This window comes from Apteryx mantelli, chromosome 1, assembly GCF_036417845.1.
Source record: "Apteryx mantelli isolate bAptMan1 chromosome 1, bAptMan1.hap1, whole genome shotgun sequence".
NCBI lineage: Eukaryota > Metazoa > Chordata > Aves > Apterygiformes > Apterygidae > Apteryx > Apteryx mantelli.
In genome coordinates, this window is record NC_089978.1 from 84166507 (window position 1) to 84184194 (window position 17688).

Consider the following 17688-nt stretch of genomic DNA (forward strand, 5'->3'; position numbering starts at 1 on the left):
ACAATGTCCTGCACAGTTCAAGTAGGGAAGAATGTAGGCACTGATACTCATGCAAACCTTACTAATAAATTATGTACGAGCTGTCCTGGACATAAGAATGGACTGTTAATCACACCAGACTAGTACACATCTTCAAGATGATCATCCTCCTCCTTTATCTGGTCTGACAACAATGACACAATGTTTAAATTTCATTGGAAATTTGAGTTAAGACTTCATGAGCGGTTGAAGTTCTTGCTTAGTTTGTTGTAAGCAAAACAATTCAGCTGTATTTAACAAGATTAGATAGGGGAAAGAGCAGAAGTAAGTTCAGAAGTAAGCTCACTGTCTGTACTGCATTTTGGGCACTTGAAATGCTTGTGAAGTTAGAGGTGAAAATCCTATCAATCTTTGACAAAATTAAGGCATAGAAGCAGCTTTTTCCTGTATGCGTAAAATTGAGGTGTGTTTTTTTTTGTTTTTTGTTTTTTGTTTTTTTTTTTTTTTTTTTAATGACATATGCTCCCTGGCCCACTCTGGGATTCTGATTTGAAGATTACTTGGCAGAGTTTGGACTGAATGGAAACTTTCTTCTCAAAGCAGAATTATTTTGAACTCAAGGGAAAAAATACTGGATTGCATGTGTTCTGTGTCAAGAGGTACAGGTTCTTTGGAATCCTACAAGAAAGGCACAAGCTTTCTTTCAAGAAAGACAACTATTTTATTAGCAGCGCAGGGTGGGTGATGGCAAGTTATAAATTCTTATGTCCCTTCTGATGCTGGGAACCCCAAATTCATACGGTATCACAGACCTCTACTCAGGCCACAGCACACTGCTCAGATCCTGTCCATGGTGAGGTTCATCAGTATTGTGGCCTTTAGAGGTTTTTATAGGATTTTCTTAGTATTGTGGTGTAGATGGAAAATACATTGCTTCATTTCAAGCTAAGGACATGCTGATGGTGTCATCACTGGTGCCAAGTAGGTGCTGCCTCCATGGTCTTCCATTACAATTAGCTGGCTAAGTTCATCCTGTGTCAAGGGCTATGTGCAGCACTGCACAGTCCTGAAGGTCAAGTGATGTGCAGTACAGTACGTGCCTGTGTTTACTCAGGTCAACTTGTGTGGATCACTAACTTCTCAATGTACAATAGTCTTCCTGTTAGGATCACTACAGCATGCCAGAAGTTAGGCATAGATGAACTGAACCCCTACAAAACCTAATTTGACTAATCCTATCCTACAGTCATAATGGAAATACAAATTTTTGACTTTCTACTGTAAAAGGACTTGAAGTTTGCAGCCTTTTTGAAAGGTGGTGTTATGGACTCCAGGGTTTTCAATGTCAAAAGCTCAGACTCTTTTCCTGAGGCAGGGTTGTTGTCTGCAGTAAAACCTGAGCATGGGTATAACCTTACATTTTCACTGCACAAGTCCCTCTCCAAGTTGTCAGTCAATCAGTATACTATGAATCCTGATTCTCTACCTTCTGTTGTATGTTGTCATGACTGACAAACGAGGTGTGATTGTCAAATGTGGCTGGTTCTGACAGTCATTTACTTCTTACTCCAAGCTTGTGTCATGCTGTACTTAAAAGGTGAAAGAGGGAAAAGAGAATAAAAGACACCACAGAGAGCAAGCAAGAGAGCATGGGTGCTGCCTGCATTCTTTGCTCAAGCTAGATGTTGCCCACATATACACATGTGTGTGTAAATATGCGTATGTATGTATGTTGTTGGCACAAAGGATGTTGAGATAGGTTCACATGCACAAATATTTACTAGTGGGGTAGCAGGTGAACACATCAATTCTAATGGTTAATTACTTTTGGGGACAAATAAAAGGAGAGAGAAAAAAGGGGCATATGCTCCCCCGTGGCCAGATTTGGTTTATAGGGGAAAGGCCCTAGAGAATCATGGTGTGAGGGAGAAGGAAAAATACTGCCCCAGAGGCTCTGGGAAACAATGCCACAGTGCCTTGGGTGGTGGGTACCGAGCTGCCAGGGGAAGGCAGGCTGCAGAATTGCAGGTGGGGGCCTTCAGCACTACACAGGTTAAGGCAGTTAAGGCCTGGGCAACTATGTGTATATACACATATTATATATGCCTGTATAACATATATGGAGGTAGAAAATAAATCAGTCTGTATCAACTGTGATCTATGAAATTAGCAGCATCAAAATACCCTCTGTGGAGTAGTAGCCCTCTCCCCATAAAAAATTAATGTGCAATTTTCTTGAAAGGCAATAGTAAGCCCTATAATAAAAGAGAAAATCATGTTTTGTGGTCTCTGAAAACCTATAAAGTGACACATCGTGTGTTTAAGCATCCCTATTATTCCTTGCCTGCCCTAATCTTGGGCCACTATTTTATATGGACCTATATGGTTCCTTGCTATGAGAGTTTGAGTTCATCAGTGTCTTGGTTCCGCTTTCATTTTGCAAAGGCTAATCCAGTGGTCCTTCAGTGCTCTTACCTGAGAATAACCTCATAAGCCATGTCAGGATTGTTTATATGAAGCTCCTGAAATCATGGTGCTCCTACAGGCTAGTCATTTCTTCAATAAGAAATAGGACTTTAGGTTATCTGAGTCATAAATGCCAATTTGCCTCCAAACCTGTCAGCTGTATGATTTGCCAGCACTTCCTGCATTAGTGCTTAAGCATTCCCCCCCCCCCCTCCAAAAGACAGCAGGGGTGCCCTTAAGGCTACCTATCTCTGATGCCTTAGGGAGGGGGAAATAGGAAAAGAAGAATTGCATCACTAAGCCTGGACAGCTTGGAAACTAACTGCATTTTATTTTAGACATTTCTGGATGCCTACCCCCTTGAAGGTAACTCACTGTCAGTAATAGGAGCAGCCTTTGCTGTCAGCAAATGGATAGTTGACTGGTAAACACCAAATGTTTGTTTTTGGCATTGTGGTAGCCTGGGGTAATTAGTTTTCAAAACCTGGAAACAGTCTATTTCTGTGATGATAGGGGCTCCCTCAGTCATGTGCTGCAGCACTGGATGGTTGGGCAAGCTCTTAACGCAGAACTGGGAGCATCGCTTTTCTCACGCAGCGATCCAAGAGCAACCGGTCACCACCCTCCGCCTTTGTTGTAGGCTGATCTTGGCAACTGTTGCCTTTTGTTTATTGTTTTGGTTCTTTTTAGTGCCCCCCCCACAATTTCTGCAACAGTTATCAGCAGGGATGCTACATTTTTACAGCCCTTAAGGCTTCTGCAGATGGTTTCGTTATCATTTCCTCAATTTTCCTATCCATTTCTCTTGTGGTTCTCTTTGTACATCTGTCTACATCAGTTTAGAGAGTCATCTCATGTATTTCAAAAATTGAGCAACTTATCTCTGTGATAATTTCCTGGTTAAATTATGCAATGTTACACTCCGAACATGATACTAACAGTGAATATTTGGGTGCTAAGATAATTATTGGTGTGCAGGTTACCACAGAGAGAAAAGACATTATGTAAGATTTTAACTAAACTACCCACTTTAAGTTAAACACAGTAGAACCCTGATTTTGATAAACGAAGGAAGTGACTTGATGTAAGTTTTCATTTAGAAGGAAAAAAAAATGTTTAATGTTCACTAGTATGATTTCATTCTAACTGAAGACAAAACTTGTAGATGAAGGATTAAGGAGATTAAATTAAAGACTTTTGCTCTATGGCAAATGATATTCTTCCTCTACAGAGGCAGACGAATACATGTGTTTGTTGTTACCAGTGTGTTTTTTCCTGGCACATGGTGCAGTAGAAAGTACTTTTCTGCTTTCATTTGCTGTGTGTTTCACAGCAGGCAAGAGAGATTTTTGCACAATGTCTGGGGCAAACCTGAGCTTTTAAGATCAGTAAGGCAGTGATTTCCTAGTGCCTCTAAAAATAAAATTATAGCTCTGAAGTTTTGGACTGCTGAGCTCCCCTGCATTTACCCCCACCTTCTGAAGGGAACTATTGCTGTACTCTGCTTCCCACAGTTCTTAGATTTAAAAAAACAAAAAAAACCCCAAAACCCAAACTCTGCATTTCTATTAGCATTCAGTTAAGTTGCAGTTTCACTCTGCACGGAATTGAAACTCAAATGCTCTTGGCTGAATGATGATTTGTTCCTAATTAGGAAAAAAAATAAAAAGAAAATCCACCTTAGTCCAAAAGAAAAGGCAAAATTTTTGTAGAGTTATTAAAGCTTCTGAAGTTTGTAGCTATAGCCTGCAAGGGAGATTTCCAAAAGCATTGAGCACCTATTGAAAATTAGCAAGGTTGGGTGGCGACAGTGTCTTTGAAAACCTGCTTAAAACCAAAGTGAGGGGGCATCATGTTTAATCTGCGTTCCAATGTGATACGCTGGGGATGTGTTTAGGTGCCTGTAGGAATCAACCTTCAAAATGCAATTGGTGCTGAGCCATTTTCTTAGGTACCGCTATACAATTAAACACATTTGTTTTATAATGATGTGAATAACTATAAATGAGTTCAACCTAACTCTCTGCTCTGGTGGTTCACAGTCTGAAATGTTTGAGTGGAACAGCTAAAAGTACACTGCTTGCAATGAATATTTTCCTCCTACCAAAAATATGTTGAATAGTCTTGCAGAACTCAGCAGGATTTTAGTGAGATGTCTGCATTAATTATAATAGCCCCAACTGAAAAGCTCAATGCCACTTACATGAAAAGAAAAATCCAGTTATCAGTCAATAGCGGAAGACTCATATTTTATTACAGTATTTTTAGTATCCAAGCACAAAGTTTTAGAAATAGAGTCCTGAACCTATAGTGAGTTAATGAGCCCTTTCATAGTCCTTGATTGAAATGTTAATGATGCTAAATGTTTTTCTTCTGTGAACTTTTTTGTTTTTATGTTTACATGACACAGCCACAAACAACAGAAAGTTTTAAAGAATGATTGCAAATCCTTTCTCTCTTCATTGTTCAAGTTTTAGTCTTTTGAAATGAGTTCTTCAGCTCCACAACAGTTAGAGAAACCATGAACTGCTGTTTAAAATGTAGAGAAAAATGTGCAGGGAAAGAAGAAATGAAAAAAACCCTTTCAAATATCATAACCATTGAACTGGCATGTCCTGCTAAGCCTAGAAACTACCAAGGAAGAAACTCTCAGAGAAGCACCATGTTCATGAAATGCTTAATTGTCACTGACTTATGTCTGTCCATGTCATCTTCAAGTTGTTCCTTTCTACATTCTCTCCCATGCATTTTTTCACCTTATTACATGGTGTTTTCTCTGCTCTTACCGCTATCCTTTTTTTCTGGTTTGTTTTGGTTTCCTCCCCCAAAGTCCCCTTCACTTAATAAATAAACATTTCTTCCACAAAGTATTCAAGCTAAGAAATTTGTCAGCTTATGTTAGTCATGCAACTGATGATTGATTTTTTAGTAAGGGCCCGGTTCTTGACCCTATCAGCAGCAGGAATGAACCCCAGATAATAATAATAAAAATGATTAAACTTTCAGCTCTAAAATATTGTGCATATCAGGGTTTCTCTCTCTCTCTCTCTCTCTTTCTTTCTGTTCATGTAGCTTACACTAAAAAAAGGGCGGAAAAAAAGGAACTTGACTTCTGCAAATCTTGGTTGTCTCAAGTGAATGTTATGCTTATGTAGCACATTCGCCTCCTTTCTGATTAATCTTTTGTTCTCCTTCTAAATATTTTGCAATTGGTTTCCAGTGGGGTTCCCTGTCTGTTCACCTTCTTGGGGTAGACCCTAATACAGTCGCTGAAGGTATGAGACTGTAGCTGGTAAAATATGCAACTTAAAACGAAAACCACGTTCAAATGTAGCAAAGAAGGGAACAAATCACTGCATATGAGACCAAAAGGAATGAAATCCTTTGCCACAGCAACACGTGGATTTATGAGTAATGTGTGAATTTGTGTAGAAGGGGAAAAAAAATAAGAGTACTCTCAGTTATTTTTATGGGGGATGGAGGACTAAATGAGGTACTGCTGTTTCAATTTTAAAGACAAGTATTTGAGGAAGTGGGTTGCAGCAGTTGTTTCACATTTGATTATTTCTCCAAGTTGCAGATGAAGAGAAGAAACATAGAGTAGTGGTTACTGCTGTTGTCTTGTGTGAGTTATGTCATGTTTTACTCTCCTCTGTACCTGAGCTGAACCAGTGGGGACCCCTTTTATGCTGTTTTCTTCTGCTCTGATTTACAGTGTCCTCTAACAACAAATCTTACAGACCTGGAAGAGGACAGAAAATGGTAGGTTAAACTTTCATTTTAAACTTGTTCTTAAAACTCTTTAACTGGAACAGTTGTGAAAGATTTTTAAGAATGTAGTCTCCTCTTTCTTTCTTTCTTTCTTTCTTTCTTTCTTTCTTTCTACATGTCTGAATTAGCTGTTGTGGTTATAAGTTGCAATACATAATGACATGGATAAGGGAAGGATAGCATTTCTTCCTACTAATGTGTTACAGGCTGAGTATAATAATGATGTCTTCTATAATATCTATAACTTTTGAGAAGCTGTTTTCTCTCAAACCTTTCACCCTCTCACCTTTTAGAGTATGTATGGACTATCTACAGAAAAACTACATTAAGAAACACCTAGCTGTATTGTTTCTGAATATTTGATGAATACTATAAATCAGATGTAAATTCAGCTTTGGCTTTATGCATATGCTCAGTTAATATGAAAATATTAGTACTTTTTGAACTTCTTATAAAACCAAACATGATCACAGAGAAAATGATAGTTCACATGGCTAATCTAGCTTTTCTTTTATACTTGTTTCTCATTCCAGAGACTTTGAACAATTTATTTATTTCTTCTAATTTCTACAGTCCTTTTTTTTTGTTGAAGTATCACTACATATTATGCATGAAAATAGTTAGACAGCGTCATAATGTAACAGTTTACAATTTAAATAGATACTACATTAAAAGGGTTTTGGAAACAGAAGCACATAAAACAGAAATGAAGCACAAAGATATTAAGAGCTCGGTTAGCTCTACAAGGACACTTCGGTTCCTAAAAATATAGCAATTGCTGAGAGTTCAGAATCTGAGCATTTTGAAAAATCTGAATAGGTATTTTTTGATGTCTTAAGGGACTTGCTTACAAATATATTTGTGAAGGTATATAAGGCCCAGATTCCTTGCACCTAATTTCAGGCATGTAACTGAAGAGTCTGTGTTAGAAGTGAGGTCACGCAGAGCTCCCTCCATATTCAGAGATCTGAACAGCGCCTGAGGGGGGGCCTCTCTCCTCTCTCTCCTTCTCTCTTGAATGTCAGTGCCCAGGGTGACGGCACTGAGGGGAGGAACTGCAGGTAAGCGCCTAAAATTAGGTGGCTCAGCGCGGTGTCTGAGTACGAGTTCATGTAGAAGGCTTGTGATGATCTAGACAGCAATTCCACATTGCCTAAGTTCTAATCTAGTACTTGGACAGGCTACAGAGGATTTTAATTCGGTTTAGCAAATTTTTTTGAAAGGTTGATTCTGATCAGCTTTTCTTCAAAAGCAGCAAATCTGTGGTTTGGCTCCCAAGCTGGCAGCATCCTTCCTTATTTTAACATTGCCATTAAACATATATTTTAGCTATAAGTAGCCCATTTTTTTCCAAGACTGGTGACTAAAAAGTGTCAAAGCATGGACTTGAATGAATAGCAGTAATAAATAAAATGAAATACACTATTGTAGTAATAATAAATAAAGCAGTTACAATGCTGGCTACTATTACCATTACAGCAAAAAATCTTTCAGCACTTTTCATAATGGCAGTGCAAGACAGACTGTTAAAGTCTGATCCATCGCAGCTGTCAGAATTTCGCTTGGTAGGTACAGGTACTGTGTGCGTGGCTGATGGATCTGTACTTTGCGTGCTGCTGTGGTGTGCATCAATAGATAAAGGTAAAAGGCATCCGTGTGACTGCCTGACATGTCTTGCTGTTCGGGGAGGGTCTGTGGTTTCCCTGTCAACTCTCTGCCACGTTTTATGGGCATCTGCCTTGGTTCACAACAACTGTGGACCCTGGGGTGCGTTGCGCCTGGAAGGGGAAGAGAGTCAGTCACGTGGAAATGTGGAACCAAGGCCAGTTAAGTTAGGATAGGCTCTCTCAGGGTTTCATTATTCTAATAAACAGCCATTTACATGCACAATTCAATGAGTCCTTTGGAAAAGGAGGAAGGAAAATATTTACAAGAACCTATCCAAATTTTTCTTCTGGAATGTCTTTCAAAGATCTTTATTTTTCTGTATAATTAATTTCAATTATATTGCCCCTCCTGCCTCCCAATTACCTGACCATATTAATGGAGAAGAAAGAGTTCTATAAAAAACTAGGATAATGGGAGAAGTTTAATGTATTTTATCTTCTCCAGATTAGCTCTCCACTTACTCTGATTGTTCTTATTCACCATTTTCATCCAAATGCTTGTCTACATCAGGAAATCAGAAAAATTAATCATCCTCTAAAGTGGATTGGTTAGACCACACTGAAGACCCTGGTGAGCTCTCTTATCCAGTGGCCTCAGTCTGGGTGAGTTTCCAAAGTGAATTACTATAAGCCAAATTAAGGTTATTTTAATTCTTAATAAATGCCCTCACAAGAGTTGATAGTAATGAAATATGGCTCAGTGCCTTGGAATTCATGGTCATGGTCCTGCTCTAGTTAGTCCAGATTAGCTTTCCCTGAGTATGTGTATAACAATAGTCATGGGTACCATCCTGGATATTTAAATACCTTTCCCTTTTCTGTGGATCTGTTGAAGAGAGCACTGTAACACTTCCTGCCAACGTAAAAGGAAGTCATGCCAGAGGAAAGGCATGTTACAGAGTACCAGGTTACCGATATGAATTTTATATGACAATATGTTGAATTCAAGGTTTGCAGCAGGCTTTTACATTTTTCTTTCTTTACTGAAGCTTTGTATTCAAAAGCTGATTGAATGAATCTCCAAAGTGACCTCATTTGGTTGTTGAATCCACAGAGCAGAAGTGCAGTGCTGTATGAGATTTGATCTAGCTTCTCTTACATTTGTTGCCCTACTAGTCACTCATCTAAATAGACATATAGATGAATAGATCAATTTAACATTGTTATATGGAGTAAAGCAAAAAACATAACTGAGGAGATGATACAGTAGTCTAAGTAAACAGAGGATACAACAGGAAGCCCTATTTAATATCTGTATCTGTGTTACCTACAAAGCATGTTTCAGGTAACACTCAAGTGTTTTCACCTACTGTCGATGTAATGAGAAGCTCTTAGTATCTTGACATATCCCAGCTGAAGAGAAAAAACATTTTCATATATCTTGGAAACTTTACCTAATCATTTTATTTTCAGCTGCTTACCTGGGTATTATACTGGATCAGTATAACTCCATGCAGAAGTAATTCTGGTTATTAAACAGCATTCTGATGCCGTGTGTTGCTTTCCAGTCCTTAAAAACTGAGTTATCCAGGGAGAAATGTTGATTTTGATTATTGTGCTTTTGATCGTGTTTAAATGTCTTGACTGATCCAAGACTGGTACTACACGCAGGCAGTTAAGGAGCTGTGTAAGGCAGCAAAATGCTCACAGCCCCTCTGCCTGGGTTGTGCAAGCCACGGCCTGGACTGCCTGCTTGCCTGGCTGGCTGCCTCCCCTCAAAGGGCCAAGGGTTCTTTGACATTGGCTGCTGCTGAGGAAAAAACTAGTATGTTGTGAAACATTAACAGCCCATTGCTCTCCCATAGTGAATACCCATCTATAAAGTAGGCAAGGTTGCAAAGACTTACGACTTATTTTGGCAGGTTCTTTACATGCCTGCGGGATTTTGGCTCTCATTTTATTATTATTATTCTTTTAAGGGACATGCTCAGTTTGAATCTTTCCTTGATTTTTATTTTTACACATATCTTTGATACAGTGTCCTCTTGGCCCTCTGTCCTTACTGGACAATGAAAACACATACTGGTATGAAAAGCATTTGGAAGCATAACCATAAACTGATTTTAGTCATCCTTATGTCTGTCCTGACACCTTGTGGAGGAAGAACCCTCATGATAATGTGAAATTTAAATTAAGCATGAAGTTGTTAGTCACTGGGATTTTGATAATTTAGATTAGATTTTAGCTGATTTTAGATTTTCATTAAGTTTCATATGCCTCTAAAAATTAGCTTTGTTCATTTTTGCATATTATACAATCTCAGTCTGTTGCATTTTTAATACCTTTTGTTTCTCCTTAAATAAAGACTATTCACAGGAACATAGCCTTTAATCACCTGCCTTGTAATTTTTAGTAGATTCTTTAATGTTTTCTATGATTCACTATGTAGAGAGTGATATTTTGTTCCACAATATTTAGTGATAAGAGAGGAAAGAAAGCAGCTGAGGAAATACCAATACATGAATTTCCCAGACTTACAATCCTTCCTGCACATCCACTGATAGTCAGTGTGGGAGACAGGACCCTGGCTTAGATGTATCTTTGGTCTGATACATATACAAAATATGGTTGATGTGATATCCTATGCCATATGTTCCCATTGCATTAAATTAATACCTTACTGTTTTCTTATTTTTAGGTGCCTCATGCAAAGATCCCAAATGCATTGCCATATGTCTTGCTCTTCGTGTTTCCAAAGTTGCTGTCAGGAGTTTGGTTTCCCAAAAGCTTACCCTGTGATGTAGAAGTCTCCAAAGCTACTGTGACAGTGGACTGCAGCGATCGTCGCCTCACGGAAATCCCCCGAGGAATCCCTACAAATGCTACCAATCTTACCCTGACTATTAACCATATCCCACATGTCTATCCAACATCCTTTGCTCATCTCGAAAACCTCATGGAGATTGACTTCAGATGCAACTGTGTGCCTGTCAGACTGGGGCCCAAAGATCATGTCTGCACCAGGACACCTCAGATTGAGAATGGCAGTTTTGCTGCATTGGCAAGATTGAGGTCATTGTATTTGGATGCAAATCAGCTGTTAGAAATACCACGGGGTCTTCCCACTACTTTACGTCTGCTGAGCCTGGAGGCAAATAGTATCTTTTCTATCACAAGAGCAAATTTGTCAGAGCTAAGAAACATAGAGGTATTGTATCTGGGACAGAACTGTTACTACCGTAATCCCTGCAATGTTTCATTTGAAATTGAAGAAACAGCCTTTCTGGACCTGAAAAATTTAACAATACTGTCCTTGAAGTCTAACAACTTAACTTATATTCCACCCAATTTGTCATCGACTTTAAAGGAATTGTATATTTACAATAACATGATTCAAGTGATTCAAGAACATGACTTAATCGCCCTTCACAATTTAGAAATCCTTGATCTAAGTGGTAATTGCCCACGTTGCTATAATGCCCCATATCCTTGTACTCCCTGCCCCAAAGGCACAATTGAGATACATCCAAAGGCTTTTCAGTCCTTGAAACAATTAAAAATTCTGCGACTTCACAGTAACTCTCTTCAGAGAATACTCAGCAGCTGGTTTGAAAACACCAGGAATCTCAAAGAGCTTGACCTCTCCCAAAATTTCCTTGCAAAGGAGATTGGAGATGCTCAGTTTTTGAAGCTTATTCCTAGCCTTGTAGAGCTGGATCTGTCCTTTAATTTTCAACTGCAGATGTATTCTCCATCCTTGAACCTATCTAAGACATTTTCCTCCCTTGTTAACCTAGAAATCCTGAGGCTCAGGGGTTATGTCTTTAAAGAACTGAAGCAAGAAAATCTAGACCCATTGCTCCATCTTAGAAATCTAACAGTGTTGGATCTTGGGACGAATTTTATCAAAGTTGCTGACCTGAAAGTGTTCAAAAAATTCCCAGCTCTGAAATTCATTGACCTCTCAGTGAATAAAATTTCTCCTTCTTCAGGTGAAAGCAACTGTTACAGATTTTGCCCTAATCCCAGAAATTCAGTAGAGCAGTACAATAGGCAAATATTACAAGATATGCATTATTTCAGGTATGATGAGTATGGGCGAAGTTGCAAGTCCAAAGACAAAGAGGCTGCTTCCTACCGACCTTTAGTTAATGAGGATTGCCTGAAATATGGAGAAACTTTGGACTTAAGCAGAAATAACATATTTTTTATTAGCCCCTCAGATTTCCAGGATCTTGGTTTTCTCAGATGCCTCAACTTGTCAGGTAATGCCATAAGCCAAACTTTAAATGGAAGTGAATTCTACTACCTGTCTGAACTGAAATATCTGGATTTTTCTAACAATCGGATCGATTTGCTATACTCAACTGCTTTCAAAGAGCTGAAACTTCTAGAAGTTCTAGATCTAAGCTATAACAAACATTACTTTCTTGCAGAAGGCGTTACACATGTGCTAAATTTTATGAAAAACTTGACTTATCTGAAGAAGTTGATGATGAATGAGAATGAGATTTCTACCTCTATTAGCACAGGGATGGAAAGCCAATCTCTTCAAGTTTTAGAATTCAAAGGAAATCGTTTAGATGTTTTATGGATGGATGGAAATGCTAGATACCTGTCATTCTTCAAGAATCTGACCAGTCTAGAGAAACTGGATATTTCCTTCAATTCTCTCAGTTTTTTGCCTCCTGGTGTTTTTGAAGCTATGCCTCCAGAACTCAGGATACTCAACTTAACCAGTAACAAGCTGAAGAGTTTCAGCTGGGGAAAACTCCAGTTACTGGAGAAACTAATAACGTTGGACCTTAGCAATAACCTTCTGCTTACAGTTCCCCGAGAACTGTCTAATTGCTCTTCAACCATCCAAGAACTGATACTCCGAAACAATCGCATTCAACGGCTAACTAGACATTTTCTCAGAGGTGCTTTTAATTTGAAATACTTGGACCTCAGCTCAAACAAGATTCAAATAATTAAGAAATCTAGTTTTCCTGAAAATGTCATCAACAATCTGAAGATGTTGCTTTTGCACGGAAATCCTTTCAAATGCAATTGTGATGCAGTATGGTTTGTTTGGTGGATCAATCAGACCCAAGTGACTATTCCACTCCTGGCCACAGATGTGACCTGTGCTGGCCCGGGGGCACATAAAGGAAAGAGCGTGGTTTTCTTAGATCTCTATACCTGTGAGCTGGACACCTCCTATTTGATCCTGTATGCTGTGTCAGCTTCAGCTGTCCTAGGTTTTATGGTGTTCACAGTTATGAGCCATCTCTATTTCTGGGATGTGTGGTATAGTTACCATTACTGTACTGCCAAGTTGAAGGGCTATCGCCGTTTACCTTTACTGGATACTTGCTATGATGCTTTTATTGCCTATGACAATAAAGATCCAGCTGTGAATGAGTGGGTGCTGACAGAATTGGTTGAAAAATTGGAAGATCAAAAAGTCAGACAGTTCAACCTATGCCTGGAAGAAAGGGACTGGCTCCCAGGACAGCCAGTCTTTGACAACCTTTCCCAGAGTATTCAGCTGAGCAAAAAGACCATATTTGTCCTGACCAACAAATATATGAAAAGTGGAAGCTTCAAGACAACATTTTACATGGCCCACCAGCGACTTATAGATGAAAAAATGGATGTAATTATTTTGATATTTCTTGAGAAGGTTTTGCAGAAGTCCCGGTATGTCCGGTTGAGGAAGAGGCTGTGCAGAAGTTCTGTCCTGGAATGGCCAACTAACCCTCGATCTCAGCCTTACTTCTGGCAGTGCCTGAAAAATGCAATAACTATGAACAATACCCTGGCTTACAACAAACTTCTCCAAGAAACCGTTTAGCCCTACCACTCCATGTAAAATATTGTTATGATGGATGGTGAGGAAAAAATCCCAAACTTTGTTTGGAGAAAATGTCAAAGCATGGAGGATAAATTTAATTTTGATATTATACCCCAAAATGAAATGCACAATTAGTCCCAAAGTTGATAATTTCCTTGTTTCGCTGTGACAAGATTCAATATAAGCCGTTGCCAGCACAGATCTCTAATTGACATGCACCTTGCTTGGTATTTCCTGTTGCACAGCAAAATAGGATGCACTACTCACTGGAAGTCCCTGGTTTAGAAGAGAATCACCACTTCCAGCTTTCAGTTCACTGGAGGCCTCCAGCATTTCCTGTGGTTGGGCCAAATTTTGGTGAGACACTTGCTCAGCTTACTCTAGTACACAGACTGCCAGGAGGAGTTTGGCTGTGCCTAAAGTTGCTGCTGTTTGGATCACTGTTTGAGTAAATATGATTTTAATAGAAAATTATAGTTTCTATATGTGTGTGTATATGTAAAACAGGAAAAGCGTTTACTGATACATTCTTGTCAGGAAATACTCTAAGCAAAGTTCATGCTTTACTTTTAGGAGTCATAGAAATTTGAGCGCTACTATTTTTTCATCTTGGGCTTACAGCTGCTGAGCCGACCTGCTCTGTCTGACCAGGCAACATGCCTCATCTCTGGAAAGGACGTGCTGGTGGGACTGCTGTCAGGGGTTTGCATGCTGTATAGGAGCTCTCCCATGGCTGCATTGTCAAAATGCTCATAAATCTGAAGACTGGAAGAACTTTTATGGGCCAAAATGAGAATGTATGAGAGGAACAATTTCAGAAGGGCTTGCAGACTGTTGGTAGGAGGAAGTTACAAGATAGAGGGAGCCCTGTGCATGGGGGTGTTGCACAAGAATAAGGAGGGGGAGCAGGACAGCAGATAGACTGAAGGAAGCCTTTGCACAAGGCAGATGAAGAAAATCAAGGAAAACAAAGAGGAAATCAAAAGAGATAAGGAAAGGAAGGTAAAAGAAAAAAAAAAGAGAGAACACAGAAAAGGCAGGAAAAAATAAAGAGAGAAAAGCAATAGCTAAATTATGACCTAAAGAAAGATTTGCTGATAATTTCTAATAGCCTCTTCACTTTGCATTTCACCTATCTTCCTGACTGCTTGTTGAGCTGGCTTCTCTCTGAGGACTCAGAGCTCCTTTTCAGTGTCAGGCCTTCAGTTTTCACCTCTGCCTAGGAGGAGCTCAGCTTTTCTGTTTTGGTTCAGGCCCTGTGTTACCATCCCTTGTATATCACCTGGGGTGGTGTCAGCGGGTCCAGGAAGGGTTGGCCCCTAAGGAGATGCTAAGCTGGCTGAATCACTTGCCTCTGCCTGCCTAGACTTTCTTCAAAGCAAAACATACTCATTTAAAATCACCAAACATGTAAGACCTAGTCATACAACAAAAGCGTCCTGCTGACTATTTCTTTAGCTAGGCTGTGGCTGCTCTAGAAGGCTCAGTTTCAGTGCCAGCCTAAAGCCCTCCTTGATCCCTGGACAGGCCTCTCTTCCACAGCAGCTCTTGGGGTTCCGCTGAAAAACAGAGCTGGGAACCAGTCTGGCTTTAGAAACACCCTGAAAAAGAAAAGAAACTTCAGAGAAAATGAATGCTTAAGCCTGTTCCCTAGTCTGGTTCATAGCACATCCTCATAAAACACATCATAGTGTTTCAGCTGAAGTCTTTGTAATGGCAGCATAAATCTCACTGTGCATTGCACAAGAAGGTTCTGCTTGTTGTAATTATCTCTGATTTGGGAGGAACAGTGTGCTCTCTCTTCTCGCCTGGCACTTTTGTCCACAGCCAAGCTGAGCAGCTTCTCTTCTCTCTCTCAAAACCCTTTTTCTTTTCTGCTGACTAGTCTCTGTGACTGCTCTGGCCCAGAGGGAGCCGACACTGTTAACTACTTGGAATCTGCATATCTAAACTGCCTGTTTCTGTTACTAGTCTACCTATTCTGCTTGGTTCTTTCTTTGAATGACCCCTTTTTCATTTAACTCTAGGCATCCAGGCAGACAAGAACATGAACAAGAAAGACAAACTGCATTAATAACAGGTTTCTTTTCTCAGTTTGTCACAGCATTTTTATTGATTAACAACAGAAGCAGGAGAACGGGAAGCCCTGGTTAGAAGAGGGGGTGTTTAGTGGTTATTTTTTAAAGAATACCTTTCTAACAACTGTTGTGTTTATGAGCCTAAATAATCTGTATCTCTAAACAGAATAACATGAGCTGTAATACCAGTCTCTTCATAAGGTAATGCTAATATAAATACTTCTGCTCCTCAAGTACTTTCACATCATCTTCCTCCCTCTCCCCACATCACTACTTCTGTCTGGAATAACTTCTTACTCCTGGGTCCAGGTGGTTAAGGCAGGGGCAAAAGGTCTCTTGGCCTATCAGAGATTAAGGGGAGAAGTATTTTCTCCTCTTCCATCGAGCAGAAGCCAAAGGAGCAGTATGGGGAGAGTAGGTAAGTGTTAGCTAAGGCTGTGAAGTGGCCTTAAATATAAGCAATGGGTCTATCAACAAAAACCTGAGATGGTGGTATGGCAAGGAGATTATTCACACTATAGTGCAAGTATGGAGAGAGGCCAGGGAGACTGCATGAACCAGTTTGTGAGTATCCAAGAGAAATGGTAAACTCCATCTGCAGTGCGCTCTGCAGTGGGAAGCAAGCAGTCTTCTGCACGGCACTGCCCACCACCTTGGCCAGTGCTCTCTGCCTGCACCTGCTTCACTGGGTGAAGCACCAACAGCAGTTTTCACATGGCAAAACCCTTTCTGATGCCTTTCTATTTCCCCTGCAATAAACACACAGCCACGGGAATAAGAAGGGATCAAGGAAGACTGAAACACCAAGTGTTCCTCTAGCTATTGATAGGTTGGGGCGGGGGGGGGAGAAAATTCTCCCCCTCCCCCAATTGCTTTTGTTTCCTGTGATATACCTGGATAGGTACAGTGCTTTGGGGAAGAGGTGCCATCCCAATTAGAAGAGGCAGGCATACAACCTTCTCTCTGAATGCTTCAGGGTATCCTAGAAGAGGACCTGCATACTGTACTGGCCTATGTAGGTTTCACAGGCTGAAGATGACCTCTGTAAGCACAGACTGACTAGGTTCGGGGGGGGGGTTAGGTGTAGTTTCATAACTGGCAGCTAAGAGCTTTGCACTGGTGGGCACAAGCTCAATCTAAGCCTTTCTTCAGGAGGAAAAAAAATTAATTGAATTTATATTCAATAAACTTATACCTAAGAAATGTCTTAAATGGGCATGCCCTCCATTCTTCCTGGAACCTTTTTTATAATGGAGCACAACTGAAAAGGTAGAAGTTATTTGACAGATTCAAACTAATAATTTACACTTAAACTGTGTGAGGATTTTTAACTTTGGGGCGTGCTTGCCTAGTTGGTGTCGCAGTGTCTGAATTTATTTAGATCCAAATAACACTGAGGAGTCCTGAGATTTCTATGGCTCAGGGTTTCAGGGTGGTATAGCTTGTGACCTTGTGTGAAATTAAAGAGGATGTGGCAGTAAGGACATTCAACTGACTTAAATGTAGATATCTACAGCTGTGTTAACTGGCCTAAGTTTTTTTCTCCCTTCAAAAGTGAGATGCAGATGTTTTGAGGATATGACTTATCTACTACAGAAGTTTAAGATAGGTCAAAGGAATTGCACTCCAAAAGTACTATTTCTATCCATTAATTGTAAAGGATTCCTATGCTGGCTAGTTCAGATGTAGGTGGCTACACGGCAGATGTCTTTAGTTAGATGAGGCGAATGCTGCTCCAGGCTACATGTGCAATTAGTAGCAAGTTGGTCCTGAACGACTATGTCATGTGGATGGGAAAACATCTGGAGTGCTATCAACACCAGCTCTGATGACTGAAACTGTTCTACTTCAGACACTATTTCCTTAGAAAGATTTTACCAGACACTAGCTAGACATGTTATTTAGCCTACATGACCTGGAAAGCCCACACATAGAGAGGAGGAAGGAA

At 39.9% G+C, this 17688-nt stretch overlaps 1 protein-coding gene across 1 annotated transcript; it reads left to right on the plus strand.

Moving 5' to 3' along the window:
- The first annotated feature begins 6178 nt into the window (after positions 1-6178).
- TLR7 (toll like receptor 7) lies at positions 6179-14059 on the plus strand. The gene is made up of 2 exons (XM_067289730.1): positions 6179-6207; positions 10522-14059. The coding sequence occupies exons 1-2, from the start codon at positions 6205-6207 to the stop codon at positions 13660-13662; spliced, it is 3144 nt and encodes a 1047-aa protein (XP_067145831.1). The 5' UTR covers positions 6179-6204; the 3' UTR covers positions 13663-14059.
- Positions 14060-17688: the final 3629 nt, after the last annotated feature.